Source organism: Caretta caretta, chromosome 10 (assembly GCF_965140235.1).
Source record: "Caretta caretta isolate rCarCar2 chromosome 10, rCarCar1.hap1, whole genome shotgun sequence".
Lineage (NCBI taxonomy): Eukaryota > Metazoa > Chordata > Testudines > Cheloniidae > Caretta > Caretta caretta.
The window spans coordinates 56,464,001-56,490,294 of NC_134215.1; the positions used below are offsets into that span (position 1 = coordinate 56,464,001).

The following is a 26,294-nucleotide window of genomic DNA, read 5'->3' on the forward strand; positions in this document are numbered from 1 at the left end:
GATAAATAGGTGCAGTTTGACTAGTATCCTGATTGTTCAGTCATCCAAACTGATTACATTGTAACAAGCAGCATTTGGACCTCAGTTTTGAATACAGCTAGGTGAATATAGCTAAGTTGAATAACACAAGGAATCCAGCTGGGCCAGTGAAGAACCCTTACATGGATATGCAGGATATGCAAGTAAGTGATATCATTAAAGTGGAGTATTCTGTATACTGTTTGGGCAGCACTTTAGGATGAAAGGTGCGGTATAAAATGTAAGATACTTTGGCTCACATTAAAAATTATAACAATTCCCCAACAGGCATGGAAGGGAGACTGCAGATGTAGGACAGTTGTGTCACACCAATCTAATTACTCTTTGCTGTATATCTTTCTATATTAAATATTCTTATGGTTAATTTTTAAAAGGTACTGTAAGAAGTAAAAATCAACACTCCTTCTCATTGACTGAATGTTTTTCATGGCAGATGAAGGAAAGAAGTTACAGTAGACAAAACCTAGCAAGGCACCCTGGATTTGTACTGGCAAGTGAGTGAAACAGGAAGGACACAGTAGCTGCGATTATCTGTTTGGGCTTCATTTTCTTCTGTCCTTTCTTCTAACTAGCCCAGAGACTGAATCGGTCGCACACTGCAAAAGACATAAAGCAGATACAGCTCATGTGAAGTAGGAAGATTGTGTCAACTCAGTTTTTACAAATTTACTCAATGGAAAATTTCCCCAAGAACTTAAGTTTAATCACCCTTTTCCAGTCCCCACTGTGATTGCCTATAGCAGTGTCAGTTCTGAGTGCTCACATAATACTGGTATGTTAACCAATGTGTTCTGGTAGTATTTGCTTTGAGTTACATTGGCCTTCTATTATGGCAATAATATTGGCAAACTCTTGAATGGCAGGAGAGGCCCCGGAAGACTGGAGAAGAGCTAATGTAATGTCCATTGTTAAAAAGGAGGAACTGGGAAACTGTAGCTCAGTCAGCCTGACCTGAATACCTGGGAAGCAACTGGAGCAATGTATAAAACATTCTATTTGTGAATACCTGGAGGATGAAGGAGTAATCACTAGCAGCCAGCATGGATTTACTAAGAACAAATTATACGAAACCAGCTTGATTTCCTTCTTCGACAAGGTAACTGGTTTGGTGGATAGGGAGAATGTGGTGGACATAATATACCTGGACTTTAGCAAGGCCCCACGTTACATTCTGATAAGTAAACTGAAGAAATTCAGGCTTGGCAGAACTATCATTAAGTGGATACATAATTAACGTCCACAAACAAAGATTATTAATGGAATAATGTCAGACTGGAAGGAGGTCTCAAATGGGATTCCACAGGGATCTGTTCTGTGTCTGCTGTTGTTTAACATCATTATTAATGACCTGGATGTAGGAATAGAGAGCATACTGATCAAATTTGCACATGAGACAAAGGCAGGGAGGGCGGCAAACACTTTGGAGGATAAAGCTAAAATTTAAAGGGATCTTGATAAATTGGAGAACTGGGCTATCAACAACAAAATGAAATTCAACAAAGACAAATGTAAGGTACTACACTTTGGGGGAAAAAAACAAATGCACTGATAGAAAATGGAGGATAACTGGCTTGGCAGCAGCACTGCTGAGAAGGATCTGGGAGTTGTGGTGGATCACAATCTCAACATGGGTCAACAATGCGATGCTATTGCAAAAAAACCAATTTTGGGTTGAATTATCAGAGGCATAGCATGCAAGTTACGGGAGGAGATAGTATTGCTTAACTTGGCACTGGTTAGGCCTCTGCTAGAGTACTGAATCCAATTTTGGTCACCAATATATAGAAAAGATGTAGAGAAACTAGAAAGGATCCAGCGGTGAGCTACAAAGATGATCAAAGGGATGGAATGCAAAGGCTGAAGGAACTGGGTATGTTTAAAGAAAAGGAGGACTTGTGGCACCTTAGAGACTAACAAATTTATTTGAGCATGAGCTTTTGTGAGCTACAGCTCACTTCATCGGATGCATGCAGTGGAAAATACAGTGGGGAGATTTTATATACACAGAGAACATGAAACAATGGGTGTTACCATACACACTGTAACGAGAGTGATCAGGTAAGGTGAGAGAGGGAGAGAAAAAACACCCCACCTTTTCTAGTGATAATCAAGGTGGGTCATTTCCAGCAGTTGACAAGAACATGTGAGGAACAGTAGGGGGAAAAAATAAACCTGGGGAAATAGTTTTACTTTGTGTAATGACCCATCCACTCCCAGTCTTTATTCAAGCCTATATGGTGTCCAGTTTGCAAATTAATTCCAATTCAGCAGTCTCTCGTTGGAGTCTGTTTTTGAAGTTTTTTTCTTGTAATATTGCCACTTTTAGGTCTGTAATCAAGTGACCAGAGAGATTGAAGTGTTCTCTGACTGGTTTTTGAATGTTATAATTCTTGATGTCTGATTTGTGTCCATTTATTCTTTTACGTAGAGACTGTCCAGTTTGGCCAATGTACATGGCAGAGGGGCATTGCTGGCACATGATGGCATATATCACACTGGTAGATGTGCAGGTGAACGAGTCTCTGATAGTGTGGCTGATGTGATTAGGCCCTATTATGGTGTCTCCTGAATAGATATGTGGACACAGTTGGCAATGGGCTTAGGATAGGTTCCTGGGTTAGTGTTTTTGTTGTGTGGTGTGTGGCTGCTGGTGAGTATTTGCATGTAAGCAAGGACTGGCCTGTCTCCCAAGATCTGTGAGAGTGATGGGTCGTCCTTCAGGATAGGTTGTAGATCCTTGATGATGCGCTGGAGAGGTTTTAGTTGGGGGCTGAAGGTGAACTATTCCTCACACGTTTCAGAGTAACAGCCGTGTTAGTCTGTATTCGCAAAAAGAAAAGGAGTACTTGTGGCACCTTAGAGACTAACCAATTTATTTGAGCATAAGCTTTCGTGAGCTACAGCTCACTTCATTCTTGTCAACTGCTGGAAATGGCCCACCTTGACTATCACTGCAAAAGGTTTTTTTGTTTTGTTTTTTTCTCTCTCTCCTCTGCTGGTAATAGCTCACCTTATCTGATCTCACTCGTTACAGTGTGTATGGTAACACCCATTGTTTCATGTTCTCTGTGTATATAAAATCTCCCCACTGTATTTTCCACTGCATGTATCCGATGAAGTGAGCTGTAGCTCGAGAAAGCTTATGCTCAGATAAATTTGTTAGTCTCTAAGGTGCCACAAGTACTCCTTTTCTTTTTGTGGATACAGACTAACACGGCTGCTACTTTGAAACCTGGGTATGTTTAGTTTGGAAAAAAGATTAAGAGGGGATATGATAGTGGGCTCCAAATACTTGAAAGGCTGCCATAAAAAAAGACAGAGAAAAGTTCCCTCTTGCCACAGAGGACAAGACAAGAGGCAGTGGTCTCAAACTACAGCATAGCAGATTTAGATTAAATCTCAGCAAAAACTTCCTAACTATAAGAACAGTAGGACAATGGAAAAAACTGTCTAGAGAATTCATGGAAGCTCTTTCAGTGGAGGTTTTCAAAAGGAGGCTGGATAGCCATCTGTCTTGGATGGTTTAGATACAACAAATCCTGCATCTTGGCCGGGGATTAGATTAGATGACCCTTGCAATCCCTCCTAACCCTATGGTTCTATGATTCTATGAGTCTTATATGTGCATTGTTTGTATGTAATAGCACCTGTCTTTGTTATTCATGTTACATACTTCACTTGCTACACAGTCCAGCCAATCCTGTACTTGAGTTGCAGAGGTTCTGCTTGTAGGCAGGCTGTTTCTATAACTCTGGAAGTTTGTTGGTTGAGTGAGCATTGACAGTAGGAGTAAGATGTCACGGACAAACTGAGTCCCTTCTTGCTAGCTGGGAGGGACAGCCCCACTGCACTACACACAGGGGTGATACAGGATACAGTGGTAAATACAAAGCCTGTAGTCTTTGTCTGACTGCTAATAGGACATTTCCTTGTTGGCAAACTGCATCAGATCTGGAACCTTGAATGCTAATCTCCACTGCTTCAGGATAACTTTGCACTATGCCACTGCTAACACCTGCTCTGAGCAAATCTAATTGACATGGTGTTAAAAATAGTGCTGGCCATGAGAACTTTGTCAACACTTGAGCCCCCACCATTACTAATATCAGTCTAATTGTTAGCAGTAACAGGAAAATTTCCGTAGTGTAAAGACCTGAGTTGGAGACTTATTCCAGTCCATTGAAAAGCAGAGGCAGATAAAGGAACTCGTAGTAAGGAAAAGCTATATTGAGGATATTTGCTGGCTTGAGTGCTAATGGAAGAATGTACGTGTTTGACATATCAAAATTACTCTGATTCTATAATAATCCGACTTGATTAACTTAATTAGATTTCTTGTACTTGGGTTAGAACACTTTTTTTTTTTTTTAAACTCCAGTCTTAAAAGGTTTGAGTCCCTTTGCCCTGGCCACCCAAGCTCTGTGTTTATATCCTGAGTAACCCCAAGAAGAATCTAAATTGTGTTTAAGTGTGGTTATTAAACTTATTTCTTATATTACCATAGATGGGCTATAGTTAGGGTTGGAAGGATTAGAGTTTTACTGGTAAATGTCAGTAAACATTGATTTTACCATACGCTCACAAACCAACGTAAAATACTTCCATCAATGATGATAAAAATTTAGATAGGCAAAGTAAGAAAAATGCTGCTTGAGAACTTATTAGTGTTTAATTTAAAGATATTTACTTTGTGTATACTTTTGTTTATAATATAAACAAACCCCAAGCTATTAGACAGCATGCTAAGGTTTTCTACATACAAATAAGCAAGCATGTTTATTGATTAATTAAAAGTAAAGTTCAGTAGAACCTCAGAATTATGAACATCAGAGTTACGAACTGATCAGTCAACCACACATCTCATTTGGAACTGGAGGTACACAATCAGGCAGCAGCTGAGACAACCCCGCAACCCCACCCCAAATACAGTATATTACTGTCTTAAACATAAACTACTAAAAAAAAAAAAAAAGGGGGGAAGCAGCATTTTTATTCTGCGTAGTAAAGTTTCAAAGCTATATTATGTCAATGATCATTTGTAAACTTTTGAAAGAACAACCATAACATTTTGTTCAGTTACGAACAACCTCCATTCCTGAGGTGTTCGTAACTCTGAGACTCTACTGTAAGAATTTACTGTTTGACTTTTCAACAAACCAGGCTAGAAGTAATATAAAAGAGGCATATTTTGTTTAAATTCATAGAGGAATGATTAAACAGTATGGATTAGTTTGCACATTTGTAAAATGACCATGTTTTTTGTCTATTTTAAATGATCATGTATTTAATTGGTTCTTAGTAATTATACTTAGACAAAAGTGTGTATGTACGTGCGTGTACCCACCCAAAGTATATATAAATACAATATACTATATATATTTATTTTACTCATACAGGTATTATCACTAAGAACTAATGAAACAGTAAGTTAAATGAGCTTGATGGAAGTAGAGATTTTTTTCAGAAAGTGACTTAAAATTTGTACTTTACTAGCTTACCTCTTTATTCAAAACTGACTTTAATACTAATACTATTATGTGACACATGGCTCATGCTAAAAGTTACTCTTGCTATCACGATATAAGCTTTTTTTCCTTTTCAATTTAAGTATTTTCAGAGCAGGGAGCTTGACTTTAATGTTTGTAAAGCACTGAGCACACTTTCAGTGAACTACAAATAAAATTAAATAGCTTGAAATAAATTAGAGTTGTTATCAACCAAGTTAACAAAACGATTAGTTAGGCACATGTTTTAAAAACTTATTTCCATCACAGTAACGTTCACCTTTCTCCATCTTTGCAGTAAAAGTATTTTTTTTCATAGCTTTAAAGATTCATTTGAAATTCATTTTCATGGTTGGAAAAATCAGACTTGTGACTTATCACTTTTGAAAATTCTACCCCATAGCCTCTTAGAACCATTTCCTGCTTGACTTACTAATACTAATGTCAATTGCAAGCAGGATTTGACCCATATCCGAAGACACAACAAAGCAAAATGTTCCTCACCAAAGGGCTTCCCAGCAGTCCTCCACGGTTTGATGGAATCTATGACTTTGATGTAGCTGAGTAGTTTTCTGTCCATTACAGGACCACAACCTGCAGAAGGGAAATACAATTTCTTAGCACATTTTTTTGTACTAACTACTAAGTACCCAGTCCTGCAAGCTTTACTCATGAGATTAGTACCATTACCAGCGGGACTCCTTCCAACTAAAGGTTGTAGAATTGGATCCAAATATTTTTTTTCCTACTCATTTTATAAAAATGTTGATGTAAGCAATGTGAAAGAGGAGAACGGATTTGTCTGCGCATTGTGTGTTGCAAATGAAGACGTACTCAGTGATGTCACCTCACGTTTGTTGAGATAATGGCAGAAAATGTTCCTACAGAGGGAAATGATGCAAATTGTCTTTCATTTGGCTGTCCAGTGTTGGAAAACAGATGAGATAGCATACATGGTATAATTTGATTTCATATAGAGTTATAGTGAAGCTGTTTGCAGCCAGTTTGTTCTTAGCATGGACATGTTTTAAGTAATTTGGTGATAGTGACATTACTTTCTTGAGTAACTGCAGATAATTTCGTAGGCATGGCAGGTCCAGAACTGAACGTTTCATTTCATCAGGGACCTCATTAGATGTATCTGTAATTCACGTGAGGGGACACTGTCTCATGAAAGTTGGCTCAATATTTGTTCATTATGGTTGTTTGAGTATTGTATTCTTTAACTGTATTCTTTAAAACAACCTTGTTTTGTTTTAAAGGTTTGGCCAGTTTATCGGATAAGATTAAATTTATTAAAGCAACGCAAACTTATTTTTAGTTTGTATTAGTACACTGCTCCTTTGATACAATGGCCTCATCTACACTGGGGAAATTTAATACACACACATCTTTTGGTTTAACTAAATTGGCTATAGGAATGGTGCCAGTTGAGGCTTCTCTACATTGCAGCTCTAACCAGTTTGAAAAATGGTTCAGTTTGAATTTTGAGGAAAATTTCTCTAGTGTAGTCAAAGCCAATTGAGCCTTGATACCCTATTGGTTCTCTTTCTGACAAAGTTTCTGCCACCTGCATACTCTAGCAATTGCTTTTTGTGTCTGTCCACGTGGCACATTTACTAGGGGAAGGCAGCAGAGCATCATCTGTGGAAAGCCCTCAATCTTGGACTTTGTTGCCTCTTGCTGTCTGCCAAAACTAGGGCTTAATAACTTTTAGCAAAATGCACAAATTAGATTTGTTGCTAGCAATTGGGGCTGGATAATGGTTGGTTTTGATTTTTGTATTTCTCTCCATTTGGACAATGGCATAGATGAGTCAGTTTCACTTTTCTCTACAGTGAGTTTTAAGTCAGTTCCCCTTTCAGGTTCTTATGCAGGAGGCCCATGTTGCAATTTCTGAGAGGTAAAGAATGCAAAGGAATTTAAAAAAGAAAAATTCCATTGGACTTTGAAGATGATTAATGAAAATATTTTACAGATTTTTATTGTTTTGTGAAAGTTTATTTTTGTAAAAAACGAAAGTTACCATGCATTAAACAAGGCCCATTTCTCTAACTGAAATAATTTCAGTAATTTAAAAACAAAATGCTCATTTGGTCTTCTGCTGAGATTTTGCACAGTAAGCCAGGGTTTAATCAAAAGTTGATTCATTTTTACCTGAAGTGGAAACGAGGTTAGCTTTCATGACTTGGGCTTGCATGTTCCTTGTATTTGTCACATTTTTGTACATCAGAAAGTTCCTCCTCCCCTAAAGCACACAAATAGTTAAAACCTCATTTTGGAGCCTGATTCAGTTCTAGTGACTACAACAGGATCAGGATTCAACCATGAGCCCCCAAGACAGTAAGAAATATTTGTGCTTTTAGGAGAAAAGCATACTTACTAGATCAGTAAGATCCACTTTTGATTTGTTGTCCATTTTATGGTCTGAAAAGACTGTTGGTGTAGAAATTAAAGATGGTCTCTGAAAGTAAGAAAAATAAAATAAATCAAATAATGATACAGGTTCAATTATTTTATGTAAAATAATTCACACACATGCTATTTCAAATATATTTTAATTTTTGTGCATAACAAAGTACTTATTTATATTCACAGATAAATATTTTAAAAGAACACACAGTATTTTATTTGAATACATAATGACTCTAATATAAATTTGAGTGTAAACCTATTTTATTATAAATTGTACCAAATTTCACCAAAAGAAACAAAGTTACTCACCTGGCACAGAAAGACATGATGTAATCAGTTTAGGTGTTGGCTTGAGACTGGATTTATCTTATTTCTGTACAACTAGTTTCAAGTAATGACTTCACAATGAGTTTAACATGGAGTCTGTGACCTTATGATGTGTGAAGCAGCTGTATCATCATTTGATACCTTAAACTGAGTTGCTGTATTGTGAGATTTATTACTGCTTAAAAGCTGTCTTAAAAAGTGGTTATTAGCACAGAAGTGCACCAATTAATTAAGTGGATCATTGATACAAAAGGGAGGAAGAGTTTAGATTTGAAAATGTGTTCTTATGAACGGGCACAAAAGGGACTACAGCGCTATGGCAAAAAGAGGAAGAATAGTTTTCCTCCTTAATCCAGGAAAACCCACTACACCAATTTATTGGGAAATACCACATGTGTGACTCTTCACTTTTTAAAAAAATCTGTAGTTTTGTGTCCTCAATTTCCTGCTGCCAGGGCCTATCACAAGTGAACATTCCAAATTATTTCAATCGGTCCATTGGATTCTCTCAGCTCCATGCTTACCTTGCATGTTCTACAACACTGGATGCTCAAAGCTTCAACACAGGATCATGTACTTTGATGCTGTTGACACCATCACACTATGTAGACAGTGTAAGAGTAGTTTTTTAAATGTTAAATAGTTCTTGGCAGAATATCATCAGTAAATTGTAACTTATTTGCAATACGCTATGTTAGTACTCAAGACCATACAAGGAAATTGATTTATAAGCAAAACATACTTTACCCTAATTTTGCTTAGCTAAAGTATGGAAACTATCGTGTAGTTAAAATATAAAATTTCAAATGGATCCTTTGAATCAAGGTAATATGTACTCAATGAACCTTCCAGCCATTCAGAAAGGACTAAAGTCTGGGGTTATTTATTGAATAGAACTCCCATTGAATTTACCAATCATTAGTTCTTAGCAATGTAAAAAACACATACTAACTAATCAGACTGATCACTACAGCCTGAGAGCTTTCTCCATAATAACCAAATGTAGAATGTGGTTGTAGATACAAAGAACCAAATGTTACCCTTAATTATACCTATGTTTTGACTCCCAGTGATGCATGATTGGACCTCATCTCTAAATATGATAACAAAACAGTTCATATGCCCATCATATTTAACGGCTGAAGTCAAAGTTATCCAGATGGAAAAAATTAAATAATTTTTAATTCCCATTCTTCAGCTGATATTAAACAAACGTACTTACAGGTTTTAGTTCCGAGGCCTATACATTATTTATTTGTAAGTTTATTGAGCATGTATAAAATATGAACATGGAATGTTGAGGTGTTCGGTGACTTTTGTTTTGGCCTTTTTTGGAACTGGGATGATCAGTAAAATAAGTACATTCACTAAAATAGCCACATTGTGGAATGGTCATGGGAGACTACAGTAATTAATTTTACACTGAAATAGCACTATGTGAATGCAATTATTACTCTTCAAAGGCAGCCATTGAATGGTGAGCAGACCATCTAGCAGGCCAGGGCATTGGCAAAGAGTGAGTCTACAGGGTGGCTTTGTAATCTGCATCATCAGAGTTTCCACAAAATATGTTTCTCAACCAAGAAGTATATGGTCATGGTGAAGTAAGGAAAATGACATGAAATCGGCCTGGATATCTTGTTACCTGGACTTGAAGTAAGTTTAGGACTTTGTTAGCAACCGTGAGACCAGATTCTGATATCTTCACTCACAAAGAATAGTATTTCAAACCATGAGTAGGCTCACTGAAATCTCTGGGACTACTTGTAGAGTGGGGCAATACTTAGTGAGAGTAAACAGCAGAATGTGGCTCTAGCTAATTATGAGACTATATTCCCCTTCTTTCAGTTCTGTAAGGAAAAGTGACTGAACTTCAACTCCCTGATGAAAAGTGGTTGCAGTCTGAGGATTTTATAGTTTAATCATGTTTTAGCATCTGGAATAAATAGGCTTCTAATCAATGGGATAGTATTCCCTGCTTAATTCAGTAGTGTTTTTCTAGGATACATTTTTCCAATGGGGTTGTCTGTGAAATAGTACTTTTTAATGTGTGAATTAAATAAAGGACCAAGTTACTGGCAGATATGTGTTGAGCAATGAGTGGGACACTTCTGATGCTAATTAGTTGTGGTGTTGCATCAAAGAGGTTCAAGCAAAATCAGCTGATTCTGTGTCCAGGAGCAGATTTCATATTCAAAGCATCAGTGATACACAGGAATACATTTTATTTTTGAGGCCTGCATATGGAGTGAAACAAAGGTACAGCTCTAGTAAGCTTTACCATTTTTGTTGTTTTCTCTATAAGCATATATTGCCTCCCCACTCTAATAAAGATGAACTTTTTTGCTAGATAAATATTTGAGAGGAAACTGACTTTTTTTTTAAAAGGTAAGGATACTGATACTTTAATATTAGTTGTGCTACACAAAATGAAGTGTAATTTGTTTTTGTTAGCTATAGATAACCACTTAAAAATGGACCCCAAGCCCAGGGACAGTGAATGCTCTATTTCCTTTCAGATTGTAATAAACACAGCAAGGTAACTGGATAAAAACATTATTTCACAGTACTGATGAAGGGGTTGCTTTTCAGCCTGGTTGAAAAGTGATCATACTGCTGTATTTGACAGAGGTTGGAGGTCACAATTGGAAACTTTAAATTATAGCCTATTGCTAGGCAAAACATTGGTCCATCTAGCCAAGTATCCTGTCTTCTGACAGCAGCCAGTGCTAGAGGCTTTGGAGGGAATAGACAAAACAGGGCAATTATCAAGTGATCCAACTCCTGTTGTCCAGCTGGAGGCTCTCCCAGCTGGAGGTTTAGGGATAGCTTGAGCATTGGCTCATTTCCCTGACCATCTTTGCTAATAGGGACTGAAGACTCTATCCTCCATGAATGTAATACTTTTTTTAAACTCAGTTTTGGCCTTCTCTCCATCCTATCGCAATGAGTTCCACAGGTTGACTGGGCTTTGTGTGAAGTACTTTGTCTTAAACCTGTTACCTATTAATTTCATTGGGTGACCCCTGGTGGTTATGTGAAGGGGTAAGTCACACTTTGCTATTCACTTTCTCACCCTCATTCATGATTTTATAGCTATTAATCATATGCCCCCTTGCTTATACCCCAAATGCTTATTCAAACTATGTGGCACCTCAGAAAAGCTGTGCTAGTCTCTATGATTTCCTACTGAAGAGAATATCAACTCAAATCCAGCCAACTGGGCTATAAGTAGTTTGACAAATTTAGGATTTTAAACAATTCTATCTTACAGGACACCTTCCCCAAGCTTCTCCCCCACCCCATTTCATGTATGAGGTATGTTCTTCTCAGCTATATGAATAATAGGCCTCTATGCTAGTGTATTAATTTATATAATTCTTGAAAAGGGACCAGCAAGACAACTTGTTTGTGTAGGTACAGCTAATTTACTCCCTTTTGTTAGAGATGAGGAGACTGTCTCTCTATGAAGCCATTGCCAATAGCCAACTTGTTTGCCTAATTTGATTACCTGTTCCTCAAACTTAGTTTCCATCCCAATTGCTCAGGTGTTCTTTAGCGAAGCCTGATTTTCTTCAGTTCCCTTTTCCACTGGGTTATCCAACAGTCCCAATTTTTTTAAATCAAGAAAGTAACAATACCTCCTGTCAGGGTTCCTTCCCCACTCTGAACTCTAGGGTACAGATGTGGGGACCTGCATGAAAGACCGCTTAAGCTTATTCTTACTAGCTTAGGTTAAAAACTTCCCCAAGGTACAAATTTTGCCTTGTCCTTGAACAGTATGCTGCCACCACCAAGCGTTTTAAACGAAGAACAGGGAAAGACCACTTGGAGACATCTTCCCTCCAAAATATCTCCCCAAGCCCTACACACCCCCTTTCCTGGGGAGGCTTGAGTGTAATATCCTAACCAATTAGTTACAAAATCATCAAAGATCCAAGATCCCGGGATCTTGGAACAGTGGAAAAATCAGTCAGGTTTTTAAAAGAAGGGTTTTATTTAAAAAAGGTAAAAATCATCTCTAACAGGGTATTCAGATTCAACACAGAGGATCCCCCTCTGGGCAAAACCTTAAAGTTACAGAAAACAGGAATAAACCTCTCTTAACACAGGGAAAATTCACACAAAACAAAAGATAAACTAATCCGCCTTGCCTGGCTTACCTATACTGTTTGCAATATTGGAGACTTGGATTAGGATGGGTTGGAGAAGATGGTTCTCTCTTGGGACAGAGGCCAGACAGAAATCCACCACGTAAAAAAGAGCACAAAACAAAAGCCTCTTAGAAATACATGCATGGCCACAGATGAAGTGATTCATCTAATCTGGACTTCTGCCAGCTGCAATGGCATTAAAAAAAAGTGAACACTCTGTGTGCCCATACCTGTGCAATCCTGAGGAGATATTCTAGGTATTGATATGTACTTAGGGAAAACAAAACATGCACACCACCTTTGTTCAAATATATTGAATGCTTATGGCTTTGCTGTCTGGACTCTTTTTGAAGATAAAAATTTCTGAGAGCCATGTTCTTAATGAGCTAAACTTAGGGCTTGTACACACCAGTGCTTACTTCAGTATAATGTAAGTCACTCCCAGGCATGGAAAAACAATGCAAGTTACACAGATCTAAGTGCTGGTGTGGACAATGTGGATGGCAGGAGACGCTGTCCCGCTGACATAGCTACTGCTGCTTGGGGAGGTGGAGTGATGCTGACAGGAGAGCTCTCTTCTGTCAGCATGGAATACAGTGGTACAACTACATCAGTACAGCTGCACCACTGTAGAGATTCTAGTGTAGACTAGCCCTTAGGTTGCCTATATTCAATATAAGGCCTAGCTTACACGCAGGATTCACTCTAAACTGCATTGGTCACTTGGCATATACACATGATGTCCTCGCACAGTAGGTAGAGCAAGTCCTGTGAAACTTGAGACCTAAACCTGGGCCAGACAGGGTTGAAAGATGTAGGTATTCCATATTCCAAAGAAAGCTGTTTAGCCTGCTTTATGGGAAACATGCGTTTAAACAATTTGGTTTAGACAGTCACAAACTTTAGAACCTTTAGTATTTATCTGATCATTTTGAACATTAGAATCTGATACCTAGAAAAGTCTTCATTACTCAGCATTTTTTTATTCACATCACAGAAAATACACACAGTTTGGTCCTATTATATAGGATTTTTGGAAGTTTAAGCAAACAAGTTTAGCGAAGTGTCTGACAGGACATTACAGCTTAGTGTTCCTTTCAACATACTAAAAATAGGAAGCCTTCAAACCTCTTAATAAACAGACTGGTGATGTATTGCTTTGAAATGCTGTGGTACAACAGCTAAATATTATCAAGTGTTTACACATTGCTGTTCAGAATCATAGCTTTGCACAAATATGCAGTTACATAAATTGTTTTAAATACCTGGCATAAAAAAAGTAACATTTCAATGTTCAGCTCTCAAACAAAAAAATATAAAAATAATGCAGATTAAGTGCAAATACAGATATACAAATGAGTCTCTACATGAATACAAAACCTTTAAAAATTAAATACTGGACTTCATTCAGTCACTTAAGTGCTAGTCTTTTTACCAGGCTTGAACAAAAATAAATTGATTTGTGAAACTTGTTTTAAAAGAAAAATACCGAAGATTTATTCATTGTTCATAAGTTTATTCCTTTCGCATCCATTATGGAATCCCTTAGTACCATCAGGACCTTTGGGTAACCGCAATACTCCTACAGGTAACCCATCTGCATTTTGTATTTTCCGGGCAAGCATTGGGCTACTTACTGGACTTTGTTCTTGGGTTACAGTTTGAGCTTGTCTTCTCCTCTGAACCCATGGGCTACTAGAAGGAGTAATACTGCTATCTGAAGAGTAATCTGCACATTTCCTTGAGATTTCAGGGCTAGTGCTAGGGTTAAGTTTGCCATCTTCAGCAAGCGGAGACTTTTTGGACACTTTGCGCAGAGAAGATGGGCTATTCCAGGGGCTTGACCTAGGTGAAACATTAGGGCTCAGGTGGTTGTTCTGATAGGTGGTAGGGCTCAACTTGCTGGAAGTATTAGTCTTGCGTCCAGATAGTGGAGATGTAGGATTACTCTCTGGATCAGAAGAGCTGTTTGCTGATGATTCATCCCCAACATACTGAAGTTCCTCAACTCTCTTATTCAGGGATTTAATTTTGTTGAGAGACTTGCTGGGATCTTCATCATGGTTCTTGTCTTTCACAACTTTTTTCTTTGGAGGCTTCATACCTATCAGGGTAACTTTCATGCCAATTTCATTATTCTTTTCAATACACATGATTTCATGAGCTTTAATTGCTGCATCTACTTCTTCAAACTCTATTATTGCACATTCCTTTGTTCCAACTTGGGTGTATCGATTACTGAATCTCTTGACATCAGGTGGAAGATCCTTACCAGGTTTGAGAATGCGAACGGATGAGATTACACCAAAAGTAACAAAGGTCTTGAAAAGATGCTCCATCGTCTTTTCTTGCATGCATCCATTTTCTTGATCCTGGCTCAGAACCTGTAGCTCAGAAATCAAGTGGATATCATACACAAGCAGCATCTTGCTAGGCAGGGTCTCACTAGCAAACACTGGAACTGGGGTATTCCTTCTAACTTTTCTGCTATCTTCATTCAGCTCAAGAATGTCTGAATACTTCAAAGCATAGGCTGTGATTCTCCAGTCTCTGGTAAGATGTTTTACCTTTAAGAAAAAGGGTTACACTTTAATGCAGCTCATTAAAGCCACCAGAACTATAGTTCTCTACCCCTATTGAAAACCTGAGACTGATATAGGGTTGGATTTCAAATGAAAGATCAGCCAAAGTCTTCTATAGTATCCCTCCTGAACAGAAAGTAGGTTTAAAAATGTTTCCCTACTGTCACTGTGATCATCAGTACGATGTTGTGAACTTCCTGTTCCTTTTACATGATTGGAGATCAAAGTCATCACCAACTGCAGACTTACCCAGACTAAACAAGTCATTATTTCTATGGCTATTCTATGCCTCTTCAAGAGTTCTTAGAATCTTTCTACTCCCATCTCATCACAGAGGCATGCTTATGCTGCATATTCAACAGTTGCTTTGCCTGCTGCATCAAATTCCAAACAGGTAGCCTCCCCCTGTGTCCCATTACCTTATTTTTGTGCTTAATTTTAGAAAACTATTAAACAGAGTCCCTACCCTTAATAGTTAAAAGGGGCACTTCCATAGTGCCTTTCAGAATATCAAAATATAAGGCCTAGGACCCACAAGTCCTGACTCTCAGGGCACTGTAGCTATTGGACCAAACTGTACAGCCAAGTTCTTAAGTCTGCAAAGGTCAAAAGACATTGATCTCTCATCAGGATGGTGCTGGCTCAAAAAAAAAAAATATCTACCATGTAATTTTAAAAGTCTCCCCCCTAAAGCTAGGAGTTTCTCAGGGGGAAAAAAAAGGTAGGTTAAGATCTTGCTTGGTAGGATCCAAGAAAGGGATGCTTTTTCTAAATTTCACTCTCCCTTAGGCTTGAGGGACTTACACAATTTCTTGGGCAAATCAAGAAGTTTTGTCTGATTATTTATGCAACATTTTAGAAGCAAAGAACAAATGTAACAGTAGGATGTTAACTGCATCAACCCTTCAGACTGGCCAAAACCAATGTGCCCTATCTGTTCAATAGCTCATTAAGTTGGATAGAGTAGATTTAAAAGCCCCTCAGAAATGAGCCTACCTTTTTGAAAGAAGTGAGTAGCTTAACACTGACATAGCCCATCTTATTTCTTCTCACATGCTTTAAGAGGAAGGCATCTTTCTCAAGGTTCTCATCTGAGAAATAATATTCAACCTGTGTTATAAGCTTCTGGATCAGCTCGTTATCTGGGGGTTTCCAGTCCTGGTCAAAGTCCTCACCATCATTCTCCCCGCCACTAGAACAAGACAATGAAGTCATTTTATAAACTGATCTTAGTCTGGTCATTGCAGTCTTGCTTTATACTGATAAAGCTAATGAAAAGCAAGTTGGCAAACTGCAGATACTTGTTTAGAGAATGCTGTGCTAGAAATATAATATATTTGATTCACTAAACTAAGCAGTATTAACCCACCTGTCTGCTCCAGCACTGAGCTTTGTTTGACAATGAATCTTAGCTGATTCCATCATCTCCACTGTACAAATGTAACATCAAACATGAATTTGAGGACAGGAATGGGGAGAACAGGCTGTTAAATGAGAAACTAAGAATACCGATTTGAAGCAGATGCAAGTTCCATCACAGTTTACTCCTCTGAACAGAAAACAACAACTGTGCCTATGGGGACAATCTAATTTTCACTTGTGACCCAAACAACTAAACCACCAACTCAGAGTGAAAGGCAACATGCATTAACTCACAGAACCATGTGGGCACCTGAGCAAAAGCAGACTCTTGTCAAATTATTTGATAAACAATGAGTAGGTTCAGTCAGTTCTCCCTGTGCAGCAGGATGCCTGTTCAGAGATGGAATCTTTCCAGTCAGCCTAAGGAGCCAAAGTCCTCAGCTCACTGCAAGAGCAGATTTCGCAGAACAATGAGTCATGTACTTCAGCAGTTCACAAACACTACACCACAAGTCCAAGTCTTCAGCCAGCTTCTAACAAAATAAGATGTAGGAGCACCAATGTTTGGTGTTATGCAAAGCTTATTTTATCTATCACTGCTTCCCTTTTCCATCTGAAGCTGCTAAAAAAAATTACTTTAGACTTTTTCTTGTGAGGACAGTTGTATAACAAGCAATGAGCCAGAAAACAGTGCCCTAATAACCTGCAGTGCAAAAATATAGTTGATGTTTTAAAGCTAGGATTCCAACAAGCATTTAAACATTGAAGAGGACTAAGACGATTATATTTTTTTACACATTTTAAATGTCATTTCCATACCAAATGAAGACTCATATGCTAACCATACAACAGAGATGGGCTAGAGATGACAGTTTCAGATCCATGGTTTTGAGTCCGGATCTATTCTTGTTCAGTGTCCATCTTATTAACTTTGGATGTGTACAGACAGATCTCTGGGAAATAATTTAAAGTGTCTTTTTTGTTCTTCCCTCAGGAGAGGCCTTCCAAAGAGAGGTTCCAAAGAGACCTCTCTTTGCCTAAAGTTCTCTAGTGAACAAGTCATCACCTCTGTTGGACATCTCATCCAAAACAGTAATTCTTAATCCAGCCACACACACTTCTCATGGACCTCTGTCCCTCTATCATTCCCAATGCTTGTAATTTGAAGTACAAATCTGGGCAAATTAAGTTACCACATGTCATTGGGGCAAACAGCTCAACCCAAGAGTACATTCTGGAAGTACTATCAAGGTTCACAGAAGTTTAATACATAATTATACATGGGCTATCCAGGTACAGGTATGTGTTTTATCTATTAAAAGCTTGATTTCCAGTGGGGCCTCATCCTGGAATTTACTTGAGTACACAGCTTGTTGGATACATCTTAGATTTAAATAAAAATGCCTACCCAAAAAGCTGTTGGTGTCATAAATCACAATGACCATAAAAATAAGTGTATTGATAAATTAACTCAGCTACCCAAGTAATTCAAATCAACAGAAAAGGCCCCTAAAACATCCCTTCTTCCTTCCCCCCAAATTTTATTTGGCTTTTGCAACAAGCTCCAAATATGATCATATTCATGCTATTGTGGAACAATGGAGGGAGCAAGTTCCAGAGCCCCAACAGGGGGGCACTTTGTTGGCTGCTCACTATTAGGGTAAGAGGGAACGCTGCTTGAGCACCTCTGCTCTGGCAGTTTGTCAAGCAGTGATAGTGCACTTGCCTGACTAAGGGCATGGCTACACTAGAAACTTCAAAGTGCTCCCGCAGAGGGGATTAGCTCAGACTCGGAGCCTGTCCACACTAGCGCTTTAAAGTGCTCAGATTTGCTGCGCCTCAGAAGGGTGATTTTTCACATCCCTGAGCCAGCAAGTGAGAGCGCTATAAAATGTAAGTGTAGACAAGCCCTGAGACAGCCTATCACTTGCAGATGCAATCCTGAGGCACCACCGTCTGTACCCACCAAGAGAGATTTAATCACATGAAGATGGCTGTTTTGTATACAAAAGTTCTACTTGGGTCAATGGATTTTGCACACAATACTTACTTATTGCTCACTCAGTTGTGGACACAAAGTCAGGTCCCTGGATAAATATACTGGAATATTTCTAAGAAAGGTCTCCATATTTTAAGACCCTTTTAGCAAGTGAGGTGATGTTGGAAGTACAATTGAAAAGGGCAAGGGGAAGAGAGAGAGCGAATTTTTGTTTGAAAGCTAGTAACTTGTAGTACAGTTACTTTTAGATAGGGGCATCAGAGGGGGATGGAAAGGAAGACTTATTAGCATCCTAGTCTAAATAATTGACTATTTCTCACTTTGCTATGTCACTAAAGAAAGAAAGTTATTTAATCTAATTAGAATATGGATTTTTAACTCTATCCATATCTTCACTTAGCTACCACTATGGAATTATTTTAACGGGAATTTAAGTACAAAACATACAGCCATCAAGGTTTTTTGAAGTGATTTTATTAGCATGGACATCTGCAACTACTGAGTTAAGATTAATGTGGGAAGAAAATCCAGGAAGAGCTTCATGCTTCAGAGAAAACCTTTTAATTTACAAAGGTCAGTACCACCCCCACAATATTAAAACACTGAATTCATCCTAGCTGGTCCTATTTTACTTTTTCCCCTCAAGTATTAGATATATGCCAGAAGCAGGATACCTCATCTCCTGATGCATTGGTCTGAGCTATACTGCATTGCTAGTTCTACCCACCTCAAACACCATTCACCTTTTCAATTCTGTTTGACAAGACTGTTTCACTTGGCACATTAAGTTTTTTAAAAAATTTTAGCTAAAATTTTCTATAAAATACTGAACATTGGCATTTCTATTTACAACCAGCTTTCTGCACTTGCTCTAGCTCTGGTGATCATAACCTGAAGAAATCACCATTTTCATAATACCATAAAAAAGAAATTAATATTAAAAGGTGTTCAGGAATCAATCTTAGAAGGACACGAGGATTTTTTGTGAGAAACAAGCGTCTTAATAGATGTATATTGTCTACAACTTGCATTAAGTGTTTCTCTTTCTTTGGATATCTTTTATAAAGGATTTGACTGTCAAAGCTGCTTGGGCAGACTGAAAAACAACTTATTTAGGTTGTGACTCATCTGGAGATTACTCATACAGGAAACCAAATTCATCTGTGCACTGTGGGCAGAATATGTCCTCTGGATATCAAAGCTGATAAGATTATCAATATATTAAGCTGTTTGGATACATTCTAACCTTTTGACAAACCTCAATGAAATCTCATTTGAAAGTGACTCTGCACTACAGTAATAAGCTTTGTATGATAAAAGCAAAATCAAAAGCACTGAACTGGGGTTCCACTGCCCTACTCACTGAAGACAACAGGAGTTTGGTATAAATTTAAATGGATTCAGGATTGGGCTCCAAGTAGTGGGAGCAGCACTAATTACCACCTCGCAAGTTGCAAAATTTCCTTTCTAAAGCACTATTTCAGACAGTCATATCATCACAAAACATTTCCAGTCTTAGTCTGTGCCCCAACATTTTTAAATTTGGCCAAAACCAAATAAAGCTGTTTTTGTGAAGGGGAGGGGAAACATCAGAAAAATGTGTAACTTTTTTAAACTACCCATAAGCCAAAATAGCTGAGGATTGAATACTGCAATTTGCCTGGAAATAGACTGCAATGAGGTGTTCGCTGCCTTGACCTAGAGGAAATTGGTTTTCAGCTGCTACATTACAGAGTCTCAAATTGCAAACTGAAAGTGTTGTAATGATTTGGAGAATTTGTCTATAGAATTTATGATTATTGTGAAGTTGTTCTTAGGAAAACTGCTATATCATGCAATGCTTCAGTCTATGGGTATGTCTATGCTACAGGACCTATACTGGCATAGCTACGTCCCTGTAGCAAAACTGGCATAACCTCATAGCATAGATGCAGCCTACACTGATGGAAGGGGTTTTTCTATCAGTGCAGGAACACAACTTTCTTGAACAATGGTAGCTACATCAACGGAAGCATGCTTCCATCAGCACAGCTGCAGCTACACCAGGGGCTAGGTTGGCATAAGTTTGTCAGTCAGGGTTTGGAGTTTTCACACCCTCTGACCAGCATAGCTATGTTAACCTAACTTAAGTGTAGAACAGGCTTAAGTGTATCCACCATAGGCCCACAAGGCTTGTTGCATGTCCCTCCCAAACAAGATACAATGGGGGTCATTAGAACTCAGTGGAAACACCTGAATGACAATGGGTTAGCTGAGGCTGGGAGAAACTATTTCTTCATACACATCTGCAGGGTGCTGGCACTTGGAGAGTGTAAAGTTCCCAAACAAGGCAAAAGCCCGCTCTACACTTAATTTAGATTGACATAGCTACATCACTCTGGGGCAATGAAAAATTCACCCTCCCATGTACTGTAGTTAAGCTGACCTAACCCCTGTGTAGATACAGCTAAGTCAATGGAAGAATTTGTCCATCAGCCCAGCTAGTGCAGCTCAGGGAGATGGATTACCTAGATCTACAGTGATAGAAACTCAACTTATGTCCATATAGGAAGCCTTTATGCCATGGTCCTACAGTGGGACCACTACAGTGCTGCAATTGTGCTGCTGTAGCATCCATGGCATAAACGTTTAAAAAGAACTCACAGGAACCTTTGGGAAGGAGAAGAGGAAATGGGCATATTTTCATGGGTGGCAGTGATTTAGTTGCAGGGCCAAGCTCAGAGAAAGCAAGCTGACCTAAGATTGCAGCAAAAGTCAAAGTAGAGGCTGCAGCAACAATGGGACACCAGCCCCAGGAAAGCTCCAGAATGGAGAGAAAACGGACACAGGGAAATTAATGTAGGGTTTCTAATTTTGTACAGATCTGTGCATTTCTTCTGTTGTTAAAGAGCAATTTTTTTTTGGAATCTTGTGCAATCTGTGTTGTTACGTCTATCATGTGCCCCCTTTGAAAAGGTAAACTGCAGACCCAGAACACTTACATGGTTGGAGTTCTCAGAGAGGGTGTACCTCTGTATTGTACTATAATTGAGAGTGTGATATTGCAATTAAAGACTATAGAAATCAGCACAAGGAATGGGCTCAGCCATAGCTTATGGATGTCCTGATTTTTGAGTGCTTAACTATACTGTCTTCAATTTCCTTTAGCATATTAGATGGAACTTCATGTCAAACAGCTTTTACACTTGAGTATTCCTTTGTATTTTAAAGGGGTCTTTCTATTCATCCTAGAAATAGAAATACAATATGAAGTTAAAGTCAACTTGAAAATAATTTTAACTTAAAAGTAACTAGATTTCAGGTACTAAACCTGTCTGTGGTCCTTGGCCAACTTTTGTTATTCTATTTTTTTTTTTAAGTGTTTCACACAAACAGTAAACTGACTTTCTAGTCTATCAAATGAACAAACTAAAAGATAGGGATTTAGAGCAGAGAGCAGTTGCCTTTCAGTTTATAGTAATTTTGGGTGTTGCCATTAACAAAAGTAGATAAAAAATTCAAAGAGAAATATTTTGGTTTGACTGTCTCTTTAAGCCATTCTGTCCCCCATAATCAATTATTAAATCGAAAATTAAATATGTATTTAATAACTATCAAGTTACCATAATTATAAAGCATTGAGGGGAACTAATGTCAATGTACATATTTAAAGTGGTTAATATTTTGCTGTCAGTTAAAAGTGGTCAGAAGCTTTCAACTGTATTACCAAAAAGCACACACAAAATTTTTGTGTGTTGATTGCTGAGTTATTAAATTAGTTCTATTTAAATTATGTTTTGTTTATGAGAGAGGTATCTTTCTCTACACAAGTTAAATAGCTAAGTGGTAATCCTAGATTATAGCATTTTAATGGGTAGAAGCAAATCTCTAACAAGATTTCAAACCAGTGCTCAGAAATAACTAACCAGTAATCTGATTACTGTGTTTCTACTTCTAAAGAAATATCAAGTCTTATAATTCAACATACCATTTCTGATTAGGCATCACTCCTAGTGCAAAAGTTATCCTTCATTCAAATCCAAAGCTTTCTGCTTTTTGCATCTTTCCTGGCATCAAACGAGCCTCAATTCCCCTTTTCACTCCATTCCTTTCTCTTTTGTCATTGCACAGCATACTTCATTGGGGGGGGTCAACAACAAAACAACTTTAACTATACTGGTATAGTTCAGCAGTAAAGTTGCACAATCCCTGAACTTGGATATGATTATACCAGTATAAATGCATTCACACTGAGGGGCTGTAGCAGTATAACTATATTGGTTATAATATCCCCCATTCCCTCCTTAACCAAAAGTTATACTGGTAAAAGAGTGGTTTAAACCAGGTCTTAGTCAGTTATGAATTTTAAGTTGTCAGAGCTCTTATGGTGTCCCTCTGGCCCACAGCATTTCCTTGCCTGTTTTTGGCACTGTATAGGCCTCCCTGTACACACCAACTTTTCACCACTGGCATCTCCCCACAGTGTATTTTTCTTTGGCTTTCCACTCACATAGACCCTAAGGTGAACTGAGCTAAGGACTAGTCTGGGTTTCATTGTAAAGCAGAGCCCAACAGTTCCATTAAGATTAAGAAGTCTCACAACTGAACCTGTAACAGGTGCAAATCATTTTAATACTGCTCACTCTATTTGTATATTTTTATTAAACAAGTCTATGTGTATTTACATCATTAACAGGTTGGCATTTTAGCTAAATAATTGATCCCATACTATATATTATTTTATGTGTGTGTGTGTGTGTGTATGACACACACACACACTATAACGACAAATACCAAACTGGAAATGGCAACCTACTAACTTGGAGTTATAGCTGCAACATGTAGTCATCTCTTACACATCAAGTGTAAGAGTGGTGACATGTAAGGGAATAATGACAACATATTTCTTCCACCCATGATTAATTGGATTAGCCTCTAACTCACACAGGCCTCATCTATACTAGGGGAAATGTTTTTACAATGTGGTAGCTAACACATTGTAAAACCCTAGTGCAGACAAGGCAAGTTTGTAGTCTTACAACCAGCTAAATCAAAGTAAACACTTTTTTTTAAACACACACACAGCATAAGATATACCCACAGACCTTGCCCACAACCACAATGGCATTGTCTATCCTGAAAAAATTAGTGTTATTGTCTACAAACAAAAGTTGTTTGTGTTTAACCAGACCAGCTCAGCCCCATTATGTGCACAGAGTTATACTGGTATGGCTTATTCCTGTAAGGGAACAATAAGCTACATTGGTATGAAGCAGTTTTATACTAGTATAACTGTTTCCACAGTTGGTGTACTAGTGGAACTATCAATAAAAAAACCTCACATCCTTAACGGAAACAGTTCTACTACTTAACCACCATTTAGTCCCAAGTCAGTCATGTTAACTGGTCACAGTTAACTCCATAGACCTCTCTACCATCTATAATAAAATCTGCACAGACGATACTTCCCAAAAGTAGTTTGATGGTCAGTATAGAAAAGTGCATCCTGCACTCTTTACATTATTCCATTCTTTTGAGCAATCCTCAAAAGATCATTATAGCCACAATACAGGAAGATTACTGTGCCTACAAGCAGTTCATCTACCTAAGTCTTCATGATTACAGAAGAAGATTTAATGTCAGGACAAGAAACGAGTAGCAGACAGAAGCCCTTCTAATTTCCAAAGGAGAGAGTTTTATTAAGTGCATCCGGTGCTCCACCTGGCAGCAATGCCCCATTTCATCTGAAGTAAAGCCATTGGACTGAGCTGTTTTGAGGCCTTTGATTCATTTATTTCTAGGGTAACTCCTTGTTGAGAGTGGCCACTGCATCACACTCCAGAAGGAGACTGACACAAACTAATTGTGCTAATGAACAATTCTGGAAATAGCTTCCAATCTCAGCACCACACCATGTAGCTCTAGTGTTTTGAGGCAACATTAAGGACTGGATTGGTTCTAATCCTCCTTTCTCCTCCAACCCTGGGTGAACTCTGCCATGTAAACATCACCCACCCAATCAGATTAACAAAGCCTCCAACTCAGAAGGAAATACCTAATCCATGATTTATATGAGAGGTTTGCTATGTGAGTACTGCAGAAGGGAGAGGATGGAGAGTCATGGCCAGGGGTATTTCACCCTTCTGGTGTCCAATAACCTCCCCAGCAAAGAAATGTATTTGCCCTCTCTATTAACACATTGCTATATATTAGCAAAGGATCATTTGGGTCCACAGTTTCCAAACTTGTGCATGATTTTCCCCCTCCCCCCATTCTTTAAGTCACTGAAGAGCCCCACAGCAGAGATTTTGCCAGCCAGCAGGAGGGCAGGCTGCATTTCTAGGATTCAATAAGGGCAGTTAAACTCCAATGAAAGTTGTGGAATCCCCATCACTAGAAGTTTTTACAACAGGTTGGACAAACACCTGTTAAAGATGGTCTGGGTTTACTAGGTCCTGCCTCTGCAGGAGGCTGGATTAACGGACCTCTCCAGGTCCCTCCCAGCCCTACATTGCTCTGATTGACCCAGAGAGCTGGGAAGTGCAATCTGGCCCCTGGCTGCTCCTTCAGAGACGTTTGGCTTTTCCATAGTGGTTTTGCATGGAAATCTCTCCCCCAGGGTTCAGACAAGGTCATCACAGTGGGAGTTAAAGAGCTGAAAGGAGACCCCAGCACCTCTGCGGGGGGACGGGGGAGGTCACCACCTCCTCCAGCCACTGCCCGCGGCTCCTCCCCTACCTCGGGTTTCCAGCGCTAGTAAACCCGACCCGCCAGTCCAGCCCCCTCCCCGTCGAAGTGCCAGATTAGCAGGGGATCCCTCCCTCGCCTCAGCCCCAAGGCAAGCCTCCCGCAGACGGCGCCCTGCCACACAAGTCTCCAGCAATGCGCGTGTCTCTCGGGGGGCGGGGGCAGCCGCTGCCTGATGCGACGTCCATCCCGAGTTACACCAAGTTCCCGATTGGACCAGCGGCTACTCCCGAGCCCTCATTGCATCAGACGCTGGCCGCCCCCTTGCAGCGCCCCGGCCCATCGCGGGGCGAACACCAGTCTCCTACGGCGCTCGACACCAGGCAACCCCCGCCCGCGTCTAACACCCCGCGGGGCGGGGCAGCTCCCCCAGCCGCAGGGCCCCGCGGGGCGCAGCGCGGCCGGCGGGAGGGAGGGGTCCCCCTAGGTAGGCACTAACTGCCCCCGCTTGTCCGGGGCTCCCCAGCACAGCAGCCGAGCCGGGGGCCGGGCCGGGCGCCGCTCACGTCCCGGGGCCGCGCTGTACCTAGATTTCCCATATCTGCCGGAGTCATCCTCGCTACAGCTGCCCCCGCCCAGCAGGCTCAGACCCGGGGCTCCGCCGTCCTCCTCCTCCTCCTCCGCCGGGATGGCCACTCGGATCCGCACTGGGCCGCTCCCCGGCTCCCCCGCGCCTGCCTCTCTGACCGGGCTCGGAGCGCCACCGGGCCCGTCCTCCAGCGGCTCCGCACTCCGGCTGGCGACCCCGGGCTGCTCCGGATCGGGGCCCTGGGGGCTCCCTGGCGGCAGCTCGGCCATGAGGCTCGGGTGTGAAGGGGGCGTCGGCGGCCGGTGCCAGGGCAGAGCCCGCCAGAGCCGGCGGAGTCTAGCGAGCAGCGATGCAGCTGGGCTGCCTGCAGCCGCCGCCGCCGCCTTCTCCTCCCGCCGCGCCTCTGAGCCAGGCAGCGCCGCGGCGGCGCCCCCAGCTCCAGACCCCTCCTGCTCTTGGGCGGCCGGCCCCCGCCTACCTTCGCGGGGAGCCAGGGGGCCGGGCCAGCGCTCCCCGTCCGCCGCCCTCCCGGGCAGCAGCACACAGAGGAGGCAGCGGAGCCAGGCGCTGAGCAGCGCGTACATGGCCGCCCCGGGGTAAGCCTAGCGCAGGGGAGGGGGCAGGCTGCGCGCCAGGGCTTTTATACCCAGGGGCCGG

The 26,294-nt window shown here is 40.2% G+C and overlaps 2 protein-coding genes and 1 long non-coding RNA gene across 4 annotated transcripts in view; 2 read left to right on the forward strand and 1 right to left on the reverse strand.

Annotated features, from left to right (window-relative positions):
* Positions 1-556: 556 nt before the first annotated feature.
* LOC142073382 (uncharacterized) lies at positions 557-21,472 on the forward strand. The gene is made up of 2 exons (XR_012670229.1): positions 557-811; positions 903-21,472. It is a non-coding gene; the product is annotated as an uncharacterized LOC142073382 (long non-coding RNA).
* On the reverse strand, positions 13,403-25,716 carry LARP6 (La ribonucleoprotein 6, translational regulator). Its single transcript, XM_048866950.2, has 2 exons — positions 25,635-25,716; positions 13,403-15,006 (listed from the first exon to the last, which is right to left on the reverse strand). Exon 2 carries the CDS (start codon positions 14,863-14,865, stop codon positions 13,936-13,938), a length of 930 nt encoding a protein of 309 aa, XP_048722907.2. The 5' UTR covers positions 14,866-15,006; positions 25,635-25,716; the 3' UTR covers positions 13,403-13,935.
* LRRC49 (leucine rich repeat containing 49) overlaps positions 25,677-26,294 on the forward strand; it is a 132,563-nt gene continuing 131,945 nt past the window's right edge. For both annotated transcript variants that reach the window (XM_048866937.2, XM_048866938.2), the window contains exon 1: positions 25,677-26,233. In XM_048866937.2, the coding sequence (XP_048722894.2) occupies positions 25,737-26,233 (497 nt within the window). In that variant the 5' untranslated portion in view covers positions 25,677-25,736. The remainder of the gene's footprint in view (positions 26,234-26,294) is intronic.